Raw genomic sequence first — 24,137 nt, 5'->3', positions numbered from 1 at the left:
TGTGTGTGTGTGTGTGTGTGTGTGTGACACACATGTCTGTCTCTCTGTGGGAGTTAAAAACTGAATAACAGTGGCAGAGAATGTGACACTTCACTAAGAACGTGCGTGCACGTGCGTCTCAAGATGAGACCTTTTGGTCTGCAAAGCCACCTCACATGGTGAGAAATGCTTCCTTGAAAATCAATTATGTAAATACTGAATTATGCAAATGGTACATTTGAATAAATCTGTGTTTGGGGAGAAAAGATTTTGCTGTGGTTTTATACTCGCAGTTAGGAGAGGCGAGAGAGAAGATGAGGAAAGAGGGCTAAAATGAGGATTAGGCTGGAGAATGTCACTGGCAGACACAGTTTATGCAGTTTAACTCCTGATTTGGCTTTTTAATTAGGGAGAAAGAGGTGGAGAGGAAGAGAGAACGGCACAAACACAGACAGAGAGGAGAAAATAAGGGCTAATTCAGTGACAGCTTTCTTCCTGCCATCTCAAATGAAGTAAGCACATTCATCACTTGTGCCAGTAATAAACACCATGGGTAAAGCTAAGTGCTGTCACCCCACCACTCGTTTGGTTGTTGCCATCTTCACTAAAAATCTACTGGTACTGATGAAGAGCATTTGTATGAACTTGAGCTTATACATGTCCATCACTTTTAAAAAGACATAAGTCACAATCTGTACAGGTCACTGACAATTTTAATTATTTACCACTTTTTTAATAGTTTCCCCCCTTTTATTTAAATAAAACTCCACTAATTCAAAATGTGACCCAAACAACAATTTATAACTGGGTTCATTTTTATTTACAGGTAGCAGCAGGGACATCGTGCACCATTACTTGCCCTCTCCAATGAATAAGGGCAGATACATCAAACAATGAGTAACAGAAGCCAGAGACAGTGTGTGATGCGTGACAAACATTTTCATCCATTGTTTTATAAAAAACTCATTGACACTATATTCACAGCTGCAGGTTGGAGTATTACATCCATGTGACAGTCACAACTAATATCCCAAACATAAATTCACATCAGTTCTCCATAAATATCTTAATTTTACAAAGTTTGCTTCCTAAAACAGTAATTGGCTACCATACTATGATTCTGTCATAAGTCAAGTCATTTTTTTTTTTCGAATAACAGAAAAACTGGACACTACATTACATACACCTTGGTAGTACTGGGTCGGAGCCCCGTTCACCCTCAGAACTGCCTTACTTCTTTGTGTCCATTTGAATATAGCAAACTCATAGTTATCTTTAAGGGATTATAGCGCAACAGTGACACATTATTTGCAATAACACAACGCAAGTCTAGCACAAAGGTAGCTTTACATTTATTTTAACAGTAACCAAAGGCACTTAGTTAGGAGATACAAACACCCACACCCACACACACACACACACAACTGTACCCTCATACACACAATAATAACATTGACTGAACCACCACTCACAACCACTAGCACTTTATAGCCTCTGTAGAAATTATCCACATATCTCACATATCTTAACTGCACTACTGTATAATTCTGTGTAAATAATCATTCTGTACATATAATTTTTAATTCTACAACTGTTTATAACCTGCATAGTTCACATTTCTGTATAGCTGTATGTCATATTCTGTATAGTTTTTTTTATTTCATATTCTGTATAGTTTTTCACATTTATATCCTGTTCATAGCTTGTACTCACTACAGCCTGTACATACTTCTAGTTATAGCATATTCATAACATACCTTCATACCGTGTACATTATAACATACCATAATAGACCCATTTCTGTAATATACTTACATATCTACATTATTGCTAATATATATTTGTAATATAACTATATCATGGCTAAAGCACTTCTGGATGGATGCAAACTGCATTTCGTTGCCTTGTACCTGTGACATGTGCAATGACAATAAAGTTGAATTCTATTCTATTCTATTAACCTCCCACCTTCAGATGGCTGCCCCTCCCTGAGCGTTGTGCTGCCAGAGGCTTCTTCCTGTTAAAAGGGAATTGTTGTTTTTTTTAACTTACACTATGTCCACTCGTCAAGTGCTTGCTCAAACAGCGATGGTTTGATTGTTGGAGTTTTTCTCTATTATTGTAGGGACTCAAGCTTACAATATAAAGCGCCTTGAGGTGACTGAATTGACCTGAACTGAATTAACCTTCTACCTTGGCCAGAGTTGCACAATATTGTCACACAATAAAACTGAAAAATATTTTCTACCTGGGAAGTTGTATTTCATGGTCAAGCTTTTGAGCCAGCTGCTTAGAACCCTGCTTTAACACCACGTCACCTCATCAGCAATTTTGATGAGTTTGAACTGTTGATACAATCCAACTGTTGTAGCACAAATCTAGACTCATGAGACCAGACAACAGTCTTCTACTGCCCAACTTCTGGTGAACCCAGGCAAACTGTAGCTTCAGTTTTCTGTTCTTAGCCAACTAGAATGGCACCTGGTGTGGTCTTAAGCAGCTGTAGACATTGTGCTCCAATGTTAAACAAGTCCAACAGAGATACTCTTCTCCATACCTTGGTTGGAAAGAGTGCTTACTGGTTTGAACTTTAGACGCATTGCAGCATCGATGTGCTGTCATGTGATTGGGTGATTAGGTCTCTGCATTAATGGGCAGTTGAACAGCTGTACTTGACAAACGTGGCCATTGAGTTTACATCTTCTATAACAACTGGACTGAATTTACAATTCATAGTTGATACACAAAAAACAAACAGTAGGGGGTGTTAGTAAGAAATAGGGTGATGTTTACATACATGAGCATAAATCCTCAGCCTGACATCTGTTTATGATGTACATAGCTGCATGCAGCCACAAGAGACACGTGAAACCAAACATGAGAACGCACACACAGTGTACTACACACACAAAAGGCATGAATTGGTTAGTCTAGCTGTTTGCTCATTAAATGTGTGTTGTCGTCACATAGCTGGGGGAGGTTAAATGAATTAACACTTCATCATCAGCCTGCTTTGCACCACAGACTGTCACAGAGACAGAGAGTGAAAAAGACACTAAAGATGAAAAAAGTGAAAGGAGGGATTGAGGAAAAATTATGCAATTCAACTAAAAAGAAAGAGGCTTTGTTGGAAAACTGGGTAATAGTAAAAGAAAGCAAAAAAAAAAAAAAAAAAAAAAAAAAAAAAAAAAAAAAAGAAACTTACCAAATGACTGTCTTGAAGAGTCTTTTCATCTTATGAACAATAAGTTTTGCCTAAATAAGTAAACAAATAACTAGAATAGATTTTGAATTTCATTTTCTTTGACTCCTGAAATTAGACTTTCTACTACCTGTTTTAAAATGTGTTCTCTGGTAAACAGAGCTAAGATTCAAAGTTTACTATTTATCATATAAATCATTAATATTATTAATAGTATTAAACGTTAAGAAAATTCTATTTGCAGCTTTAAGTAATATCTTGGTAATTTTGAGACTTCCACATGAAACAAAAACAAAAGCTAGAATCAAATAAAACTTTCACATAAAACAAATTCAGGGTCAGCACTCCTGCCTTTGTTTTTCTCTGTGGAAGCTTCATCCCAGTCAACCTAACATTTTACTTTAACAATTAGCAAAAACTTCTAAAATTTTTAAAACCTTTGACTCATACTTTGAGTGTTCAAACATTAATCATTATAGCCTCCTATGAGAACAATTATCTGAGAGGAATTATTTTTTTCCTGTGGATAATAGGTCTTGTCCAGCCATCTCATTACATCACAACCACTCTCCTGGAGAGTGGAGAGGTATTCCAGTCCTACACATTTGTCCTTTGAACTGACAGGATTTGTGCGAGGCGCTCACTCGCTGCTCGGCACCGATCAAAATCTCCTCATCCGGTGAGCGCTCTGCTCGTCAGCAATTACTGTTGCTTTAGACGATGTACGGTGCGAGTGTGTGAGCGAGTGAGAGTGAGCACAAAGGGCTTAGCTGCTTTAACATGCAGAAAAGATGTCAAGTCTGTGATTACACTAGCTGATAACAAGTGGTTTAGCCGTGTGTGAATGTGTGTGTCTGAATCGCTTGTACTTCATCCTCAGTCGGCTTCTATAAAACGCTGTGTGCACCTTCACAGCACATCATTCTGCTGGACTCAAACGCCTCTCTTATGGTGAACCCACTCAGTTTCAGTACAAAGTCCTCTCAATCCACTGCAATATCTACACATGCTTTTCCACAAGCATTCTTTTTATTGATCAAGTATCTCCTCTCTCTTGTCATCCTCCTGTCTCTGTGTCTTTGGCCAATAACCAGGCCTGGTTATCTAGTCAGACAGTCATAGTGAGACGTCTTCATTTGTAAGGGCTATAGTAATAAATTATCTTCTGTCTGCCTTTCAGCTACTACAGTCTTTCCCCAACTGTGTTTCTCTACTTCTGAGCTCTATAGATCATCTCTAGCCTAATGCTGCCATTTTCTACCACAGCCAGCCATCATAACAGTCACAATTACTTCTCAGGCTACTATAATGGGTGGGTCAAGACAAAACGAATGGTGCTAGACAAAGAAACGCAAACACATTGAATGTGACTGCATCTAAAATGTCAGGCTAAATTAAATGTTGGTGTTTCCATAAAGCTTTCTAGTCAGGCAGCCAAAAAAAAAAAAAAAAAAAAAAAAAACAAATCTGGAAAGATAAATACTGAATGAAAGTACCACCTCAAGCAGTGATCACCTGATCTTGTACACCTACAAGATCAGATAATCTGCTCTATAATCATATGAAACTATTGAATTAGGTGTAGGTTATCTTGTCTTAATGAAAAAGTATCCCATGAATTAGAGCTGAAGCCAGACGCTTGTTGCTCGATTCGTATACTTGAAGTAATTAGAACAGAATAACGTAGCCACAGGCCAAATCAGCAAGGAGGTATACAATTCCAGGCAAGTATATAAATGAGTATGTTAATAAATAATATCCTAACGCTTAGTGTATGTAATCACAGAGATAATGGAAACAGTTAATTAAAAGATAAAGGTTAAAGTAATCAATAAACGTGTGGAAACGTGCTGAAACAACAGCAGAGAGATCTTTTGCAGAGAATTCTACTCAGTAATGAGACAAATGTCTTTTAGACTTAGACAGCAGGGGGGCCTGCTGGTTAGTGAGAACATCTTGTAGCTGAAAGGCTGCATATTCAGTGCAAAACACAACATTTCCAGTCTTGTCAAGTGTCATCTCTGAGTGTTTCTACACAGCAGCTGGGCAATACTGTTAACATGTGTGGCATCAACCCTGTGGTCTGAGTGTTTGTCATCTCAGGTCTGACTTTAATGAATTCTGTGCTTTTCACCCTGGTTTTCATCATCGGTTTTCTGGACAGTGTCAAATGCTTCACTCTGAGTCATCAGTCACACACGGGCACAAACAGACACACATACACACACAGTAAAACAGACAAACACACATATAAAGGGCAGATAAAAAGATGAGACGTCACAGAGGAGGAGGAATAAATGCTGGAAGAACATGTTGCCCAGGAGCACATGTTGCTGTGCAGAACACACATTCATCCTTCTTTTAATCCTCCGGCTAACCAAACATGCATCAACAGTGCCATCTAGTGAAACTTTACTGGCTTACATCCTATTATGTCACCATGAAAAACGTCCAAATAGCAGGCATATCAACTTATAACTGAAAATGGAAATTACTTAGGTAATTTATTAGCAGATGGTAAAGAGAAACAGGCTGCATGTTGCTATAAAAGGAAACAAAACGACTAAAGACATCAAATTCCTAGAAGCATCGCCTCACAGCAACATTTACATTTTTAGACTTACAGAACTACCTGCTGCAGGATTTAAATCTATAACCCACAATCTGGCGAGGGTGTTAAAAGGAAGGAGGAGGTGTGAGAACACGAGGACTGACCAAACGGGCGCATCACCTCTTATCGCACACACTTCAGCTAAAACTGTGCTACCAACTATATTTTCACATGAAAGAAAAAGCATTCTTTACAGTTCAACAGATTCAACCAAAGCTTCGCAAAAGCAGCCTTCCTGTTGGCCATTTGCACATTTCTCAAGCTATTCTATTCATTTATTTATATTTTTCACTACTACCACTATTCTTTTTAGGTTTCGTTTTTATGTCTTCCCTGGCGAGTGCTTCATCTTTTCTCATTTTTTCTTTATATAAAGGTGAAAGAGAAACAGAATTTTGATTCTCTTGAATGTCCTGTACAAGAAGCAAATTGACAAAAAAATAAATAAATAAATATTTGACTCTTGAATTTTGTGGGAGGGCAGGGTTTCTTCTTGGTTTGTAGAACACAAACGAGTCGACATCTTTAGTGCAAATATGAATTCTACACTATAACATGCAGAATTATAATAATACAAACACTTTCAAGAACGACAGAAAAAGCTCAAAAGATTGATCAACAGTAAATTCTCATAAAAAGATTCATAGCTGGCACTCAGTCTATTTGTCCTTCTCTCCTAAGATTATCTTCATATATATCAGTGCCTTTAGTTTTTATTAGTTTCTTCATAATATTGTCACTGAAATGGATCCATCTGGAACTCTGCTAAGCAGATCTGAATTAGAATAGTATGAGCACTCATGTTGCCGTTTATCACGATTTCTTCACTGGAGACAGCAGATAAAAGAATGCTTTTAATATACAGGAATACAAACATTCACCCGTGGTCCACACACAGGTATTAAAGTCTATTCTTCACACCCTTCCGGCTTCTGAAATTCAATAGCTTCAAGCAGATGCTTGTTGTTGTCTGCATGTCTCCGGGTGTTAGATGCTCAGCACTGAATACCTGTGCATACTAATTGCATTTTACTTGCAGCAGAAATGACACCTCTGAGGTGGAGAGAACAGGCAGGGGAAAACACAAACACAGGAGGTGCTAATGAAAGAAAGGAGAGGAGAAGGGACTAGGTGTTAATGTAACGCGTCATCTCTTCTGTGTCTTCACTCGTAGTGTAACAGTTAAATATAGTCTCAGAATGAGACAGGATGACACACTGCCAGAGCCAAGTTGAATGCACTTCTTAAGAGCACCTTTGTAGGTGGGGTGAGAACTTGGACATGGTGAAATATGAGTCAGAAGTAGGAGTAGAAAAGAATCCAGCACTGTACAGAAAATAAACTTTGGAGGAGTACACAGATTCCCCACATCACCTGATACACATTAAAAATAAATAAATAAACCCAATTTAAAAGCATCATCCGCCCCCAAAAAAGTATTTTTGTGGAAAAACCATTACAAATGTATTTTAAGGGTAATATCTTCAGATATTAATAATAGCCACAACTGTGTGGTGGGGTACGATTAGGGTGGCAAGCCAGTACACTTCTAGTGCCATTCCCAATCTTGATAAATGGGGATCTGCATCAGGAAGGGCATGCGGTGTAATATTTTTGCCATTCATAGATGTAGTGAAGGAGGATGCGTAGGAACTTGGTGTGACAGGAGGGCGAGAGGATGAGATGGAGAGAGTTGATCCACTGGGGTGATCCCTAAAGGGACGAGCAAAAAGGAGAAGAAGCTCCTCTAATAATAGGGATTGTTAGCTATTATTAGTCCTAATCTTTACCCTAAATTTCAGTGGCACTATTTCTGAAAACACACTTCTTCCACAATGACATCATTAGTTAAAACAGACAGTGTTAACTGGGGAGTACAGCAAGAACACAGCTACAATTTGAGAAAGTGTTACACATTTGGCAAATAAGTATGAAAAAGTCTGACCAAAATCACTAACAAGTCTGTAAAAGAAAAGATAGCGAGACTCTTATAGTATTATAGTTAATGTGAAAGAATTAATGGGCTGTAGATGGAAAGAGTCAACATTATGAGTGGATTGGCAGATGGAGCCAGCTTAATGCACAGGTATACATATGCAATGACACAGACAGACACATAAATACTCATGGCGGTGGTGGTGTTGGTCAGTAATGAGTGTGGGGTAAATGGCTAATGTGAATGTTTGTGACAGGCAGCCTGAGGCAGTGTGAGGAGCAGCTCTTCAGTGGGTACATGCCTTCACACCCCCCTAATCAACCCACCGGTAATGCTTAATGCTAACGAGGTTGTGTGCAGAGGCATATGCCTCCGGAGAGGGGTTTTCAACCAACACAAACATGCTCCTGTGCAGGCCTCCAAAATCTCAACTGCATGTTGTTCAACATGGATGACCCTTTCTGTTGACTGACAAGTACGCTGGTCAGACCACTTCTTCTTCTTTTTTTTTAATACTGCCCCCATTTGATAACAGATGCAGACCAATGTGGTCTCTGCAGTTAGATGGGCCCACGGACACAACCACAGCTGAACCAGAATTTCCCCATAACACACAGTTTTGATGCTGGAGAGCTAAGAATGCACAGGGGGGAAAACAGGCCAGAAGTGTACGCTATATGTGCCAATATACTGTGGCGAGTGTCACAGAAGTGTGTGTGTGAGAATGCATCTGCCTTTAAGGACCACGGCAAGCGCAGAAACTAGTCAAAGTGCATTTGAAAGTGTAATGGGGAAAGACAGGGGGCTTGGGAAAGCTGTTCTTTGAGCCTCCAGCTGCGTTTTTGCAAGGTCGTTTCCAATGTAAGGTCAATGGAAAATACAAAGAAGAGAGGGAAGCCCACCCGCTAAGAATGGAGGAGCTTTTAAATCAGTTCTTTGAATGCACTAAAAAGTTGAAGCAATACAGCACAAGCAGGAAAATGTTTATCATCTTATTATCTCAGAACTAAGGTCTTCTAGGTTTTGTCTTATCGTTTTTGGTCAATTAAGGATGGGTTATAGTTTAAGCAGGATAGAAATCAAGCTGAGGAATAATAAACATGTTAGCTGAGCAGAAATAAGGGAGAGTTAGAGGTGAGACTAAAAAAAGAAAGACAAGTAAGAAAGAGGAAAAGGTGGAAACCTCTAGGCTTCTCTCACTCACTGTGCAGGTTATCTACAGCAACTCTATCATCACCTAAAGGCCATAAATAAATGAATAAATAAATAAATAAAATCCCTTTCCTTTTACTTAAATAGTTTGCACCTGTACCTGACAGGCTCAACCTTCTCAAACACGCTAGAAGCAATGACAGAGTTTCCTCAACACCTCTTTTCTGCTCTTTACAACCACAGACAGGCAACACTTTTAGTCCATCCCTCCTTGAACACAAACACACAGCTTCACACACACCGACGCCTTGTATTGACTTGTCCTGACAGAAAAAGTAGAAAACAAGGCTTTGAGGGGAAGTGCTCAGTTTCTCATTGCAATGCAACATTATTAAATGTTTGGAGCCCGTATCAGCGCAAGCTAAGCCAGCGGCTTCATTCAGTATTCATTACAGCGGGCTGGCACGCTGAAAAGACACTGCAGGACAAATCAATTGGAGGGGAGAAAGAGAGCGAGGGAGACGGGGTTGTAGGAAATCCACAATGTTTAACTTTAGCAGAGCCAAGTGAAGCCACCAGGGAGAGAACTGCTAATTAATCATCAGCAATAGTTCATTGCTCATAATTATACATAGATGTCACTAATAAGAGAAACACTCTATCCAAGTTTAACACACATAAAACACACTTGTTTAACACACACACACACACACACACACACGAGGGTTTCCAGCCTTTGAGTCAAGCTTACTGCCTTTAGACATTATTTTCCATCTCACATCAAACTCCTCACACATCTGACTCACTAACGTCTCCGTTTGAAATCCTACACACACCACACTGCTGGCTTGACTCATTACCAGTCTAAATTATGAATATTGACAACATTTTGTTTCAACAAGCCTGCTTTGAAACAGTAAAATGCTGAAACATCACAGGTTCTGTATCCAATTGTCAAGTTTATTGTTGCCACGCTTTTAATACCAGGCTGCTTCTAAAAGGCGAGGGTGACGCGATTACCTACATTTAATTAAACACTAGGACATTAATGTGGAGTGTTAAAATTCATAGTAGGAGACACTTAGTGATCATATATTCTTGTTACTGACAGGACCTGCTGAAGTAAGTCATTGGTGGCCACAAAGCACTACGAGAACTGTACATTTCCACCATGACGTTTATGTTGCTCTCACACCACTCACATCATCAGAAACTCCAACCAATGCCAAACTGAGTTTTGACCACTGAGTTTTGCAATATACTGAACTAAACTTTCATGCACCAACTATGATGATAAGACAAATGTTACTAACTGAACAACAAGAAGACAATCAGACTTTGAATATCCAAATATCAGAAGTGCAGAGCAAAAACATGGACACACAGATATCCCCTGCTTCACTAAAGCGTCAGTATTCAAAGTCAAAGCAGTAGAGGGTGCTGTTTACCACTACATCAGGGTAGTACGCTGCATCCATACTAGTGCTAGATTTTACAATTTTAATGATAAATTGAGTCATTATTTCATGTTAAAGTCTTGGAACAATTAACTTAGCCTAAAAAAATATAAATAAATAGATCTACAAAGCATCTCAACAAATTAACACTGCTCTTTTTAACTTTCTGGAACTTTAAACAATCACAAACACGTCTCCCCACATCTTTAAATTCATATAAGAGCATTACCAAGGTTAAGCCTCAACAAATTAAGTATATTTTTATCAAGACGTGTCTAGTGAAATTATGCAGGACGTGAAGATTCAAATAAATGTGCTCCTGGCATAAATCCAGAAAACATCACTGACCAGTATCTTGGACTTTTCGTGCTCTTCGAGGGATTTTCCTTTCTCTATGATGAGGGCAGAGGTCAGCTCATCCAGACCAGTGATTGCTGCATTCTCGTTCTCCCTCTGGGCCAGTTTGGCCAACTCCTCCTTCACCATGGCCTGTTGACGTTCAAAGCTAAAGTAATTGAAACATGAGATCTATTAACCTTTGACACTTTATTTTGCAATGGAAAGCCCTCTGAAGTTTTTGTTCGCATAGCGGGTTAGCCACTGAGGTTTTACAGATATTGCTTCATGCAAAGCATTACAAATAAATGTGGAAAACGCCTACAGAAGTCACTTCCAGAATGTTACACATGGTTTTCCACTGTAATGTGATAGAAAAGTAAAATATACATAGAGTAAATTAACTGCATTGCAATGAGCATGAGTGAGAACTGCTGGACTTCAATATGCAAGTCTTCAGAGGCTCAGCACAGCATATAGGCACTCCACCAGCACAGAAACATGCCCGTTATACAGAGTAATGCAGCACAGAGAGTGTCAATAGGTCACTCGGCATGTGTACGTTTGCAAAACATTGCACACTGTGTGCATGTCATTTGAAATATCTGTCAACTACATGTGTTCAACATGTATTCAGCTGCAGCTGTTCCTTAACCAATTATGACAGAAATACAACTCAATTTGTGACAATTTGATATCTGACATCAAAAATTTGTCTCAAACAGGTTTACAGTCTATGGCATGTAAAATCCAAGTCCTTAGCCTTGTGAACATGGTAAGAAAAAAAAAAAGCTCCCGTCAGTAACTGTGAAAACTAGAAGAAACTTCAGAAAAAGCACCAGGAGTGATCCCTCTACAGACAAACAACAGGTAGTGTGTGTACAAAACAGAGCAACTTACAGGACAAATTCTAAACATGTAAACAAGCATGACTGAACACAAGGGAACAGTGACCTTGACACTGTGAGCACCTACTTTTTCCGCATTTCCTCTTGAATTTCTTTAGAAGATGGTCCTGATGGTTTTGCACCTAACACACAATTCGATAAGGATTACTGATGCATATAAAAATGACAGTATGAACCAGTTTGCAGGATTTGCAGCAGGGTTAGGGGTGTGTATAATAAGATCCCTTCAGACATGAATCATGGCAAAGCTATCTACTGCAATTATACTATATTTTGATGCTGTGCTCAAGAATCAGTGCATGGGAACATATTTGCTGTGGTAAGTTTGTGAGACAGGAAAAGCCTTTGACCAGCGACATACTTGATGGTGTTGGTTTGTGACTGTCCGGCAAGGACTTTGGTGGCTTGTTGCTGTCAGACCCCAGAGACTCCCTCATCCTGCGGAGCACATCCTCTGAGAGCTGGATGGGATTAATAAACACATGCAATGCAGTGTAAATGTATACTAGATTAAATCTTAAGAGGTTTAAAGTCCATCGCCTAGCCTATTCAAGTGTCCTATAACACAGAAAATACTTCTGTACACCTCACCAATCCAATGACCAGGTATTGAAACAAATGCTAGCTAGCTATTTGCCTGCATGGATAGAAAAGATTACATATTCTCATGCTGCAAAACTGCAAATATGTTGATGACAATGCCCATGCTTCATGACATGTACTTCTGATTACAGAAGTCAACAACAGCAAAGGACTTGACGTGTTTGCTGTTGTTGACATAGCGTCTTAGCTATCAGCGGTTTGCTGTGGAAATAACACCAGCATCTCATGTGACCAAGTGCTGTGAAATTGTCCGCTGTGCTAGCATTTTATCAGTCATCCATTACACTACTAAAATAATAACCTACTAATCTAAGAAAGAGGGCAACAGTAGCTGGACATGACAGCAAAAAGAAGTTCTGACCCGGGTTCATTTAAGGACACTGGACCTGTCAGGCTCGCAGCAGACAGACGGATACCACCACAAAATCCCACTACTGCCTCTGCCATTAGCCGCTATACCGTAACAACAACAATAATAATAATTAAAACTGTGGTGTGAATTACCCCTAAAGCAACAACGTTGTACTCTATACCTTCACTCCTTCAATTACTGTGACCTTCTCGTCTTCGTCCAGTCCGAATGACACTTTCCTCGCCGTGCTCCCGTTTCCACCCATTTTAACCAGTTTTCCGTTCCCACTCAATTAAATCACGCAATACAAGCCAAGTCGACTGTTATGTGAAGAAGACATAAATTGGAGAGCAGCTGGAGTCGCCGCCACAGCAACTGCTGGTCAAAATAATCCAATAAAGGTCATTTTAACGCTGCAGTATCCTGAAAGCTCATTGGCCAGATTTTACATTACAGATCCAATGGCTAACTAGCTTATCGTAAACGGACGAAGGGTTGATGGGAATTGTAGTTAAACACAAAACTGACGAATCTAAAATGCGACCTGTGCGGTATATTTAAGATCATACGGAGCGCATTTGCGCTCACACACACACACACTATAGATACTAGAAAAAAAACCCAATTGAAACAAAGAGTTCACTGTTTATTCTTTAGTTCACGGAATGCTCAACACCTTAATTTGACATGGCTGGAATATTGTACAATAAATGCACTTCAATAAAAAGGCAATTTTAAACATCATTTCCAAAGGATTTCACCATCAAATGTTTTCAAGAGTGGAATGTGTTTTCAAGAGTGATGCAACTTGTGAACTCTTGTCCAACAAAAGGAAAAGAATATTTTAATCCATCACCCCACATAAAACAACAAATTTACATTTGAGGATAAAATATTTCAAGTCAGGAAAAATGCAAATGAATCATATGATGAAAAACATCATTGCAACCCCCTATTTTTATATATATATATATATATAGAGAGAGATAGAGAGAGAGAGAGAGAGAGAGAGAGAGAGGTTACAACACTATGCTGATGAATACTGCTAGCTTAAATACAGCAATCACCTCATACCAAATATTGTATTTTCCTTGGCAACAGTATGCAATATACTTATCCTTGTCAATGTATTACAATGATCCAATGCAAGTGCCTGACCTTGTTTGTCAAAAGACAAAAGTTTAAACTATGTAATGAAATTGTATCAATACCCCCATTAGATACTATGAAAACAGGTGTTTTTGGTGTATGTTCACCACTTGTGGTAACATTTTTAACTCTGAATATAGGGGGAAAAAAATCAAATCTGCAACAGCAACCTTTGGCAGCAAGCAAAACTGGAAAACCACTGGTATCAATCACGAGATTGACGTGGAATACACAAATAAGTTTGTGCAAATTTTGTCTTTTATCTCACACACATAACTTGCCAACAAATGTCATTTCACTGGCAGCATTGATCAATCTGGAATTAAAGTAAAAAGCACACAAAAAGATGTCATCCACAAGATCTGGCTTCAATTGTTAGGAATTGTCCTTTGTGTCTGTGACATTCTGACCTTTAACGCCAATGTGTTGCCTGTATTCAGCAGCTCCCTATTATAATGAAGTGACATACAACACAACAACACTGTTTTACTTGTCAACACATACCAAATGAATTAGCACAAGTCTTTGAAGTGTTTCCAATAAGCAATGTGACCAGTGCAAACTGATTAGCCTGATCGGTCACAAATCTTAAGTCAGATGAGATGCTGTTACTGAAAGTCTTCAGTGGGAATGTACAGATGTAAGGTTTCCATCACAAGAATGTTTGATCAGTTTTACAAACCTTTGTAATTAAAATAGGTTTAAAACATCATCGGTGAGAACTGAGATATTCATTGTTGCATTAGTGCTGGAATGACAGAAAATGTGGTGAGACGAGTCAATAAACTCCCAGAAATAAGAGCTTGCAGAGCAGAATCATTATCAAGCCTGTTGGGGCCACAATGAGGGGCAGCGCTCCCAGTTTGGAGCTGGAGCAGGAGCAGGAGCAGGAGGAGCAGCAGCAGCAGCAGCAGCAGCAGCAGCAGCAGCAGCAGCAGCAGCAGCAATGCACTCTGGACAATGTTACAAAAGCAGTTGCTAAATTCACAGTCCTTCAGAAATAAGTTTTGTTTTTCTTTGTTTGTTTGAAGCGCCCACTCTTTCAGGCCTCCAAAAAAAGACCACTATCACCCTCCTTGGTGTCCAACTGCTTTGTTCTGAACCAACTTCACTGATCCCCATATTGCTGACAACACTACACATGCACAACAATTTTAGTCCAGCTGTACAACTCTTGACCCCTTCACACAATTACAGGTCTCCAGCGGTCAGCTTCAACGCTGTTAATGTTGCTGGACCCATAGGGTCCGGAGGCAACATCATCCAGGTACGCTCCAACCATGCGAGTACTGCTCGGTCCAGAGCCATCAATCTGGGTGGAGGAATAGTACAGGCCCTGGTCATTCATCTCCTTACGACCAAGGTTTGCAGCGATGGTTGGAGGAAGGTGGACATCGCTTTCATCTGGCTCATCTACCTGCGACTTGTAGGAGAATAGGATCTTGGGCTCTGAACTGCAGAGATGAGGGAAAAGGTAAGCTTTTATTTGTACAGACCTAAAACTGTCAGCTCCTGCAGTGTTCATCAAATAAATCAAGCATCTAAACTGATGTAAGAGAAAACCACTTCATGGTCATATCTATAGGCTACATTTCCTGAATCCTGTCGGACATAAGTCCTCAATACAAACATAATTACAAAGACTAAAACTAACACTGAAACAAACAAAATAAATAAAACAAACTAAAATATAAAATTTTCAAACAAAAAAGCTTAACTGAAATTAGCAAATTCACCCGGAAACTAAACCAAAAGCAAAGCTGAATTTAAAAAAAAAAAAAAAGGAAGTAGAAAAAATAAAAACTAATAAGAAAAAAAACAAATGTATAATAAGTGCTTATTACACTCTTATTCTCTACATCTCATGTGACTACATACCCAAAGAAGCCTTTGAGGAATGTGACATAAATGAGCGGAGCGAAGGCAGAGAAGTACAGGAACGTTGTGACATCCACACAGCTGGTTCACAAGAGAAAGAGCAAACCGTCTCAATAAGCTTATTCAGCTCTCAGCTTCACAAAAAGCATAACCAACAGATTGCTGCCTGACTATTATGTTCAGATTCGCCCGTATAAACTCCATTGAACTTTGGTGGACCCAGCAAAACAGTGAGTCATCCCAGTGGGTGCAACTCAGCCAACAAAATTAAAATACTAAGAGGTTTTAAAACAGGCAGCCAGCTCCATATCAAGGGCATTTTCTAATAGGCTTACAAAGCATTAGAGCCACAGCTGCTCTGAATGCAGCTATTGTTTCTTCTTAGAAGCATAAAATTAAATATGAGGCTTGATTTACTTATTTTAATCACAAAAAAATCTAAATTGGCTTTATAGCTATATAATGTAATTTTGATGCAATATAAGCAAATATGCTTCAGAATACTGACCATAGTCCCTCTATGACTCCAGCACACAACAGAGCACTGCCGAGGCCCTGAACGAGGTTCAGCAATGACAGGATGGCAGCATAGACGTAGAAACTCCTCTTAGCTGGAGAAAGGAAGCCAAACAGAGATCAATCAGGGCTTTGCAGGTAAATTTAATATGTTAAATACCAAGTTTGGCTTTAACGATATTTGAGTAAGAAAAGTGTCCCCACCCTCTCTTTCAGTCTTTATAGATTGTTAATTTTCACTTGATGAAAAAACAAAAAACAAAAAACAGGGGGACATGTGAAAGTTTGACTATAATTAAGATACTTTTACTGCCCTTTATGTCAGGAAACTGGAGCCATCAAAATGATCTATGCTCTCTTCAAAGCTGCAAGTCTTTGTTAACAAAAACAGTCATTTTACCTGTCAGTGAACTACTACTTTTGTCAACATTGCCAGAATTGTGGACAAGAGCAGAAAAAAAGGCTCTAGTTTCAATCAAACTGATTTTTTACTATTTCAAATGGACTTTGTTGCCGCCCCCTACTGGCCTCTACTGTGGATAATGACTCACTATAAATAAGACCCTTTATGGAACTTCGCTGATGAATCCCCCAACTACTCTAACTTTATAGCAAAGGTCAACAACAATGGCTCTTCTGATCAACTGTGTGAGGATGTGAAAATGAAGACAATGACACAAACGCAGCAGGGGAAATACAACTGCGTGAGGTAAGTATAGATGTGGTTTTAAAAAGTTAACTATAAAAGACAAGACACGACTTTATGTGGCCAATTAGGTCAAAAATACTTCTGCTATTGAAAAACTGTAAAAAAAAAAAAAAAAGTATTATCATATCAAAAGTCAGGAGCAATTCTACTTCTTCAATCTTAACTTTGTTGTTTAATGCAATTTAACTTTTAACTTACATGGCAGAGATATCCTTTCTCTTACTGGAGTTTTTGGTAAGATCACAATCAAAGAGTACACCTATTTAAAAAAAAAAAGACAAATATGAGATAACAGGCTGATAATTTATGGTAAAGGATCTTTTTGCTCATGCTGCCATTATAATGGAGTTACTGACCAGAAAGAAAAAGCAGGAGCTTGCCAGCCAGAAGTGCCGGCCCCCGTGACCATAGATGTTGAAGTCCTCCGCTGACAGATGACTGTCAGGATACAGTATCTCTAGCGTGCCCTGAGACAATGTATTATTCAGTTCATCTGCATGCAGAATTTCCTGCCACAATATGTCATGATGTAATCATTTGAAACTATATTTAACCTCCCATCTGCCATTACCTGTGTGACTGAGTACGCCAGAGCCAACACAGCAGTAATAGCCAGCACACGCTTTATGCTGGATTTGCTCTCCAGGTGGCCTAATGAACAGAGGAAGAATCATGCTTAACAGGAAAACAGCTGCATTAAATAAATTGCACTTAGCACTGAAAAGAAAATTTAAAAAAAACCCACATTAAACATATTTGTCATGTAAAAAGCTAGAAACATCACACATCTAAAAATAAAATGCGTGGTAAATGAGAACTGAAACCAACGTGACAAACTCACCAAAAGCCAGTCCCAAGATGATGACACTGAGCTCAATAGCCAGCAAGAAAAAACGAGTGATTTCCCAGAGCACCTAAAGAGAAAAGAAAACTTTAGGAGGAATTTCTGTTGTTAAGAAGATCAGCTGTGTATTAACACGTGTTAAGTCGAAGTGCATAACTTTAAAGGTCAGCAGACACCGCATTACGTTATATATTCATTCATTCATTCTTTTTTGGTAAATTTAATAGTGTAGCCCTGATAATGTGCAATGCAAATAACAGGTCCATCTCTCTAAGCTCCATTGTGATCTGCCTGGTATGTGTGGAATGAAGCTACACCTTTTCTTTTAATCATGAAAGGTCAAAAACTTTTTTTGGACACTTAATAAAAAGATATTTCTTGCAGGATATTGTCCCTGTCGTTTCAGTACAAGTCAAATATTTATACTGACAGAAACCCAGACTGTTTTGTACACAAGAGACTTAGAAAAGGCATACATTTCAGTCTCTTATAAGCCTATAATTAAAAGACGTTTTAACAAATTCCAGGTATGCTCCCATTTGTACATTGCAGTAACATTAGGAATGGGAAGACACATATTAAATTGAAACAGTAGATAATAACTTGAAATTCAGCTCTGTTTTACAGCTTTTTCTGAAAACAAACCTCTGACACCGTAACAGACTCGATCGTTTTGAGCGTGGCTACGACCAAACAGGTGCCATTTCTATCACAGATTATAATTTTACTTTAAATTACAACTTGTAGCCATAAACCTGTAAAGTTTTACTTGTGGATCATGCGCTTGCTTACTTTGTCTACAATGGTGGCAGCACTGGATGCACTGACAGTCATGGACACTATAGCCCGGGTAATTCCAACTGCTGCAACAACAAAAACCTAAGAACCACAGCACACAACACATTAGACTACATGATATAGTCTGTCAACATAACATGGTCATAATAAAATCATATACTGGTGGAAAATTAGGCCAAAGTACAGCTGATAACAATCCTGTACTCAACAACACTATTGACAACAGTTCCTTTATTGCTTTGCCAGGCAATGCATGGCTGAGGTGAGGTGTATTAATATGCTGTTTGACAAATAGATCAATCTTTTACATCCTCAATGCTTTGGTATACCAGTTCAAAGAGGAAAAAGCACATCCACTGATTGTACAGTTTGTGTCCTACCAGCAAGTAAAAAGTGACGAAGATGGGGCTAGAGGTGAGGCGGATCTTTGCCCTGGCTGAGGGCAGCTTCCACATCAGGAATACAAAGAAGGCCACATTAGGCACGAGCAATAAAATGTCCCAGAACCGCACCCTGAAGCAGACAGGTGAATGTGAAGGGTAAATGAAGGGATTAAGTCCTTCAGCAAAGAGTGCGTATCTATAAACATTTTTGATAATCTGGTAAATTTCTACTTTGAACAGTCTCTGTTTTGCACTTATAGTAACAGTAGTTTCAACAATAATTTTGAACAATCAACTGATTACCTGGATTCTCCAATGTCCTCATAGAGAACTTGTAGGCATTTGTGAGGCTTGGTGATGTTGTTTTGGGTATCAGGTTGCCAGGTCGAGAATGCTGTTGTGTTTCCCAGTGGCGTAGGCGAAATACTGCCATTGTCCTGAGAAAAACTAACCACAGTAGTCACTGTGGCTAGCATGGTGTCAGAGCCTGAGGGAAAAAATATCTGATTAAGTCAAATAATATTTTAAACACAGTTAGTCATTTTTAAATATGTAAGAACTTTACTGTGGGGGTGCTGCAGGTACTGAAGGGGTCTGCTTTAGCTACATACAAGATTGCTGTATCCTCCTTTAAAGAATTTATAGTTGGTCTTCTAGATAAAGCTATATACACAGGAACACTTCTTTAAGAAGTAGTGCAGTCGATGTATCAAGAAATCACAGCTCATGTACTTGAACGTTACATAATGAGAAACTCGACATCCAGTGTTCAGTGCCAAGCAGTAACACTAATCTCGTTAACATTTACTTGACGCCTAATCAAAAACTGGATAAGAGACAAGTTACAGTAGCCTTCCAAACTTGTCCACAGCTTACAAAAATACCAGGGGCTAAGACTAACATAAGTACATTTTTGTACTGCAAGCAGTACAAAAATGTACTTGCGAGTCAGCTAAAGTTGAAAATGGGCAGGAATCATGTCGCAGCAGGACTTCTGCGTATTATTTATCGGAATATTTTCAGATAGGGAAGGGGAATTTCAGACGTTAGCTAAGCCGCTAAGCTCGTTAGCTCCCTTCGGAATTTGTGTTGTTTATTAAACGAAACTACTCGCTCATTCCTCAGAAACAAATTCGTCAATGACGATAGTACTCATGGTACATGCGGCTTGTTTATGTAACATAAAGTACCAGAGCTTAAAAGCCGATGGACTAGCGTTAGCAACAAAACAAACTGGTGGCAGTGTACTGACGCCAACACACCGTGGAGCATGAAATAGTAAATATTAGCATCTTACCTTTTCAGAAGACTCGGAATTAAAGATATAGCTGCTGTAAAATATATTATTCAATAATGTAATTCAAGCACATGTGTTGTCATACACATAGTAATCGACCGACACACTGGTCTCCAACAGGGGACATAGCTATGCCGGATACTTTCGTTAACAAATTTCCCGTCGGGTCAGCTGACACTCTCACCCACCAAACAGAATGAGCAAGTCTCGCGAGATGTCATACTTATTAATGAAATGGATGTGGTAGTAGGGAGGTTTTGTTTACTTAATACTTAAACAAGTAAAACACAAAGCACAAAAGACTGATCTCTCACAAATGTGTAAAATAGCGTGTATGGTTGTGAAGACTAATTATATAATGATAATATATTATGAAACAGAGGCCCTGGGGATTTTGTAAGGAGTTTATTTATCAGTTAAAGTAGAAAAACATCTTTAAAGTACATCTTTATTTTAAAGTGTTCTTCCTTGTTTACATTATATTAGGAGTGCATTATGCTGGAGTAATAAAAAATATATTTATCCACATTCCCCTCTGAACTCTGCATGTCTGCGCTAGTCTTTCAGTCATTCTGCAAGTATTTCACTCATATTAACAACTTTATGTTGATGCCAAATTGAGAAGCGTCCCTCCGTCATTATGTAAAGCCTCTAGTACAAGGCAAAACTGTTTTATTGTACAAGTCTTAACTTAAATTATTTACTATTTTTTTTCTATGCACAGTTTGTTAAATTGTGGTTACAATTATGAATAAATTGTGACACGGCCTTTTGGGTGACCTGACATCATCCTGTAGGCCAGGTGCACTGGTTCAGTTAAGTTAGCTTTAAATGTATAAATGTGAGTCTTTCCACTGGTAGGGCTAACATTGTAGAAGCTCAGCCTGTGGGTCTTGAAGCTCAGCTTGATCTCAAGTCTGCGTGACACTGTGGTCCTCTTCAAAGGCACACTGTGACTTTGCTCGAAGGCAGTCAGAAGGTTGTTGAACCACATCAGACACCAAGAGCTTCGACTGCTTTCCAGAGCAGATGGCACCCCGCTGCGTTCTAGTTTCCCACTGTAGCACACGCCAATGATCCAAGGTGACCCCTCCAGCTCCACCTCCCAGCAATGATCACCTTCAGAGAAGCTTTGGTTGCTGAGGACCTGGAAGAAGCTGGTGAACCTCTTAGGAGAGGACGGGTAGTTCTGTTTGGCAGCACTAAATGTGACCATTTTCAAGTCCTCTGAGAGAACAAGGTTAGGGTGGACTGTTTCTGGATCAAAGGTGATCTCAGAAGGGTTGAGGGTGTTTCGAAGAGAGCGCTGAATCTCTCCGAGTCTTTCCCTCAGCTCAGCATTCATGTTTTCCACCTTGGGACAAGCCTGTGCAAGGTTGACTTTTACATTAACAAGCTCGTCCTCTTCTCCCACTTGTTTTGAAATCAAATCTGCAATTTGTGGTTGCAAACGTTGGAGCTCTTCACTAAATGTTGCCCCATCCTCTTCTTTCAAAAGGGATTCAGCTGTTTGCAAAGCCTGCCTCAGCTGCTCGGTCAGCTCAGAGGCCGGACTGACCCGAGAGCATATGATGGCCTCAGGTAGACCTAACTGCTCTTCAATTATCTGTGTCACTCCCTCAATGTAGTTCTGCGACAGCTCCTTTATCTTTTCTAACAGGCCGGATGCTTTCTCTCTCAGCCGACCACTAGCAGTGGTCACCTCTAACTCCAACTCCTTTTCTTTCTTAAGGATACCCTCTGCCATCTCTAACTTGAGGTTCAGCTCAGTCACTTGCGACGCCAGTTTAAACTTTGGTTCATCCAGTTCCATTTTGCCTCTGCCACCACCTTTTTCCTGATCCATTGAAAAGGGATGCTCTGTGGATCCAGACCCAATTCGAAATCCATCCTTTGCTTTGCATTCTTCGCTCTCCTCTTGGAGCTCTCCAGCTTTTTCTTGCACTTGGTGATATTTGGATTCAGATTCCTCTGTCATAGAGCTATGATCGCTCTCGACTGTTAGATAGCTGCCATCAGCAGGGTTTCCAGGGGGGAGGACTTTCCCAGCAGTGGCTTTGTAGGTTTCTACAATACTACGCATTTTGAAGTTCTTCACGAGGGCATCGGATCCCTGGTACTCAGAATGACACTCGGGGCAGTTGTGATGGTCAAGGCCTTCTGCCATGGTCTCAAGACAGGCAAAGCAGTAGAAATGACCGCAAGGAAGAGAAACTGGGTCAGAGAATAGTTGCAGGCAAATGGGACATGTAAGCTCCAAAGCCAAAGCCTCTTCATTCTCACTCTCAGACATGATGACAGGTGCTGAAAAAAAAGACAACCTGGGGTAAACATTTGCAATGGTAAGTAATTCACAATACACAATTAAGGTGCTAAGGTTTGCTAGGGTTTGTACTGATTATCAAAAAGGGCTTACATTCTACACTAATTATTATGAATGAATGCATATATGACTACATGTATGAATCACAGATCAATTTTCAATACTTTTTACTATGTAAAAGTATTGATTTTACATATGCAAGTTAAAACAACAATGGGAAAGAAAAATACATTATTCTAAGAGATTCTGGAGTAGCACTGCATATCTCTGAAAGCACCATTAATGATGATTGACATTACAGATGTTTCGGAACAATATATGCTGCCAGAAAGAAGGCGTGCTGATGTCAGCAAGACAATGCCATGACACTTTGTGCATGTATTACAGCAGTATGTTACTAAACTGGTTTGGCAGCGGTCCAGACCTAATGCAAACACAGTAGAAAGAAAAAAAAATGCTGACAGTGATTAAATACCAAGCTCTTTAGCTTCTGTCTTCTTAATGACCAAACTGCAAACCAACCAAGTTTTACATTTGTTTGTTTTGTTTGAGCATTAAAATGAAGTGTACTTCACCTGGCAGAGGAGAAAAACAACTATTACAACAAAACACAGGGGAAAGGACACCAGTGAGGCACTTGCTGATGTGGGTAGACATCATTTACAGAACTTTGGCCATGACCTCGACAGTAATGATAGATTTGTAGTTAGAATCACTATCAGAAAAATATATGTGCAATTGTAACATTGATTTGCAGCTCTGTTACTTCTATCCCCGCTATGTTTTTGACATTGTCTAATAACAAATATTTATTTTCTTGCCTTCCAAAAGGTTTAATCTGGTTTAATTTTCATGGTCTGGGGGTTGGATGCATAATGTATTTGAGCGATATCAACTTCTTTTCTAGATAGGGTTGATAAGATGAAAACAGCAAACACATTATGGAAACACAGACGGACAAACCACGTTTTTTTTGTTTGTTTTTTTAGTTTTCTGAAATGCATTACAATAAAAATGATAATTAGATATTTTCCCATAACTGGTAACGTCTACATTGTTCCCCGTGTCTCACATATGTTCTTGCAGTAGTAAAATCCGGAAGTTACACCAGTGACTAAGCACAACAACTGAAGAGTTGTAGTACATTGAAAACAAAATAAGACCATATGTCAGCATCGTCACAGGATGCCTTTCACATGATACCTGCTGTAAATGAAAACTTGAAGTCATGGCCATAAAAGGGGAAACGGAAAGATCTACGAGTAACTGGTAAGAAGACTGTTAACCTGTTGGTTAAGTTTCGCTTTCCTGAGAACAGGACGCACACAAGCGGAATCCAAAGGTTACTTTCCTTCACATGTACGATGAACGTTTTCCTGCTAGGATGGGAACAAAAGATGAGCTCACTTAATTCGGCTTTGTTTTCTTATTAAATCGCACATTGCACGATTGCTCTTCAAAAGCCTCTCAAGCCCCAAATTTCTGGGGCATCGTGTAAAGCGTAAGCACTTATTTAGAAACATTTTATTATTATTATTATTTTAAAACATACCATCCAGCTTTAAAGACTTACCTGAAGGAACCGTAATGTTTTGTGTTGCTTCTTCCGTGTCAGGTGCGTCAAGAAAACGCCCTGCGCAGAGGTCCGCTGTAACCCTAGCAGCCTTCAGCAAACACTGACGCCGTCACCTACCCACGTGGAGC

General features: G+C 39.4%; 3 protein-coding genes across 7 annotated transcripts in view; all 3 read right to left on the bottom strand.

Moving 5' to 3' along the window:
- The window catches only part of chchd6b (coiled-coil-helix-coiled-coil-helix domain containing 6b), a 52,900-nt gene extending 39,923 nt beyond the window's left edge, over positions 1 to 12,977 (bottom strand). Inside the window, exons 1-4 of one of the 4 annotated variants that reach the window (XM_085158998.1) lie at positions 12,718 to 12,977; positions 11,943 to 12,042; positions 11,649 to 11,703; positions 10,686 to 10,842 (exon numbers count right to left, since the gene is read on the bottom strand). In XM_085158998.1, the coding sequence (XP_085015124.1) occupies positions 10,686 to 10,842; positions 11,649 to 11,703; positions 11,943 to 12,042; positions 12,718 to 12,801 (396 nt within the window). In that variant the 5' untranslated portion in view covers positions 12,802 to 12,977. The remainder of the gene's footprint in view (positions 1 to 10,685; positions 10,843 to 11,648; positions 11,704 to 11,942; positions 12,043 to 12,717) is intronic. The other 3 variants (XM_085158996.1, XM_085158995.1, XM_085158997.1) reach the window with 3 other exon arrangements.
- Positions 12,978 to 14,690: 1,713 nt separating this feature from the next.
- tpra1 (transmembrane protein, adipocyte asscociated 1) lies at positions 14,691 to 20,406 on the bottom strand. Its single transcript, XM_085158994.1, has 11 exons — positions 20,111 to 20,406; positions 19,117 to 19,300; positions 18,811 to 18,943; positions 18,425 to 18,511; positions 17,630 to 17,702; positions 17,360 to 17,439; positions 17,145 to 17,255; positions 16,987 to 17,047; positions 16,072 to 16,174; positions 15,564 to 15,644; positions 14,691 to 15,139 (listed from the first exon to the last, which is right to left on the bottom strand). The coding sequence occupies exons 2-11, from the start codon at positions 19,287 to 19,289 to the stop codon at positions 14,869 to 14,871; spliced, it is 1,173 nt and encodes a 390-aa protein (XP_085015120.1). The 5' UTR covers positions 19,290 to 19,300; positions 20,111 to 20,406; the 3' UTR covers positions 14,691 to 14,868.
- A 93-nt stretch (positions 20,407 to 20,499) lies between these two features.
- On the bottom strand, positions 20,500 to 24,125 carry trim107 (tripartite motif containing 107). Of its 2 annotated transcripts, none has more exons than XM_085158992.1 (2): positions 24,007 to 24,125; positions 20,500 to 22,414 (listed from the first exon to the last, which is right to left on the bottom strand). In XM_085158992.1, the coding sequence occupies exon 2, from the start codon at positions 22,401 to 22,403 to the stop codon at positions 20,856 to 20,858; it is 1,548 nt and encodes a 515-aa protein (XP_085015118.1). In that variant the 5' UTR covers positions 22,404 to 22,414; positions 24,007 to 24,125; the 3' UTR covers positions 20,500 to 20,855. The 2 variants fall into 2 exon arrangements, with proteins under 2 accessions (XP_085015118.1, XP_085015119.1); XM_085158993.1 differs by lacking the exon at positions 24,007 to 24,125 and adding an exon at positions 23,720 to 23,967.
- Between the last annotated feature and the right edge of the window lie 12 nt (positions 24,126 to 24,137).

This window comes from Neolamprologus multifasciatus, chromosome 5, assembly GCF_963576455.1.
Source record: "Neolamprologus multifasciatus chromosome 5, fNeoMul1.2, whole genome shotgun sequence".
Taxonomy (NCBI): Eukaryota; Metazoa; Chordata; class Actinopteri; order Cichliformes; family Cichlidae; genus Neolamprologus; species Neolamprologus multifasciatus.
This window is presented reverse-complemented; position numbering and strand designations above follow the sequence as displayed.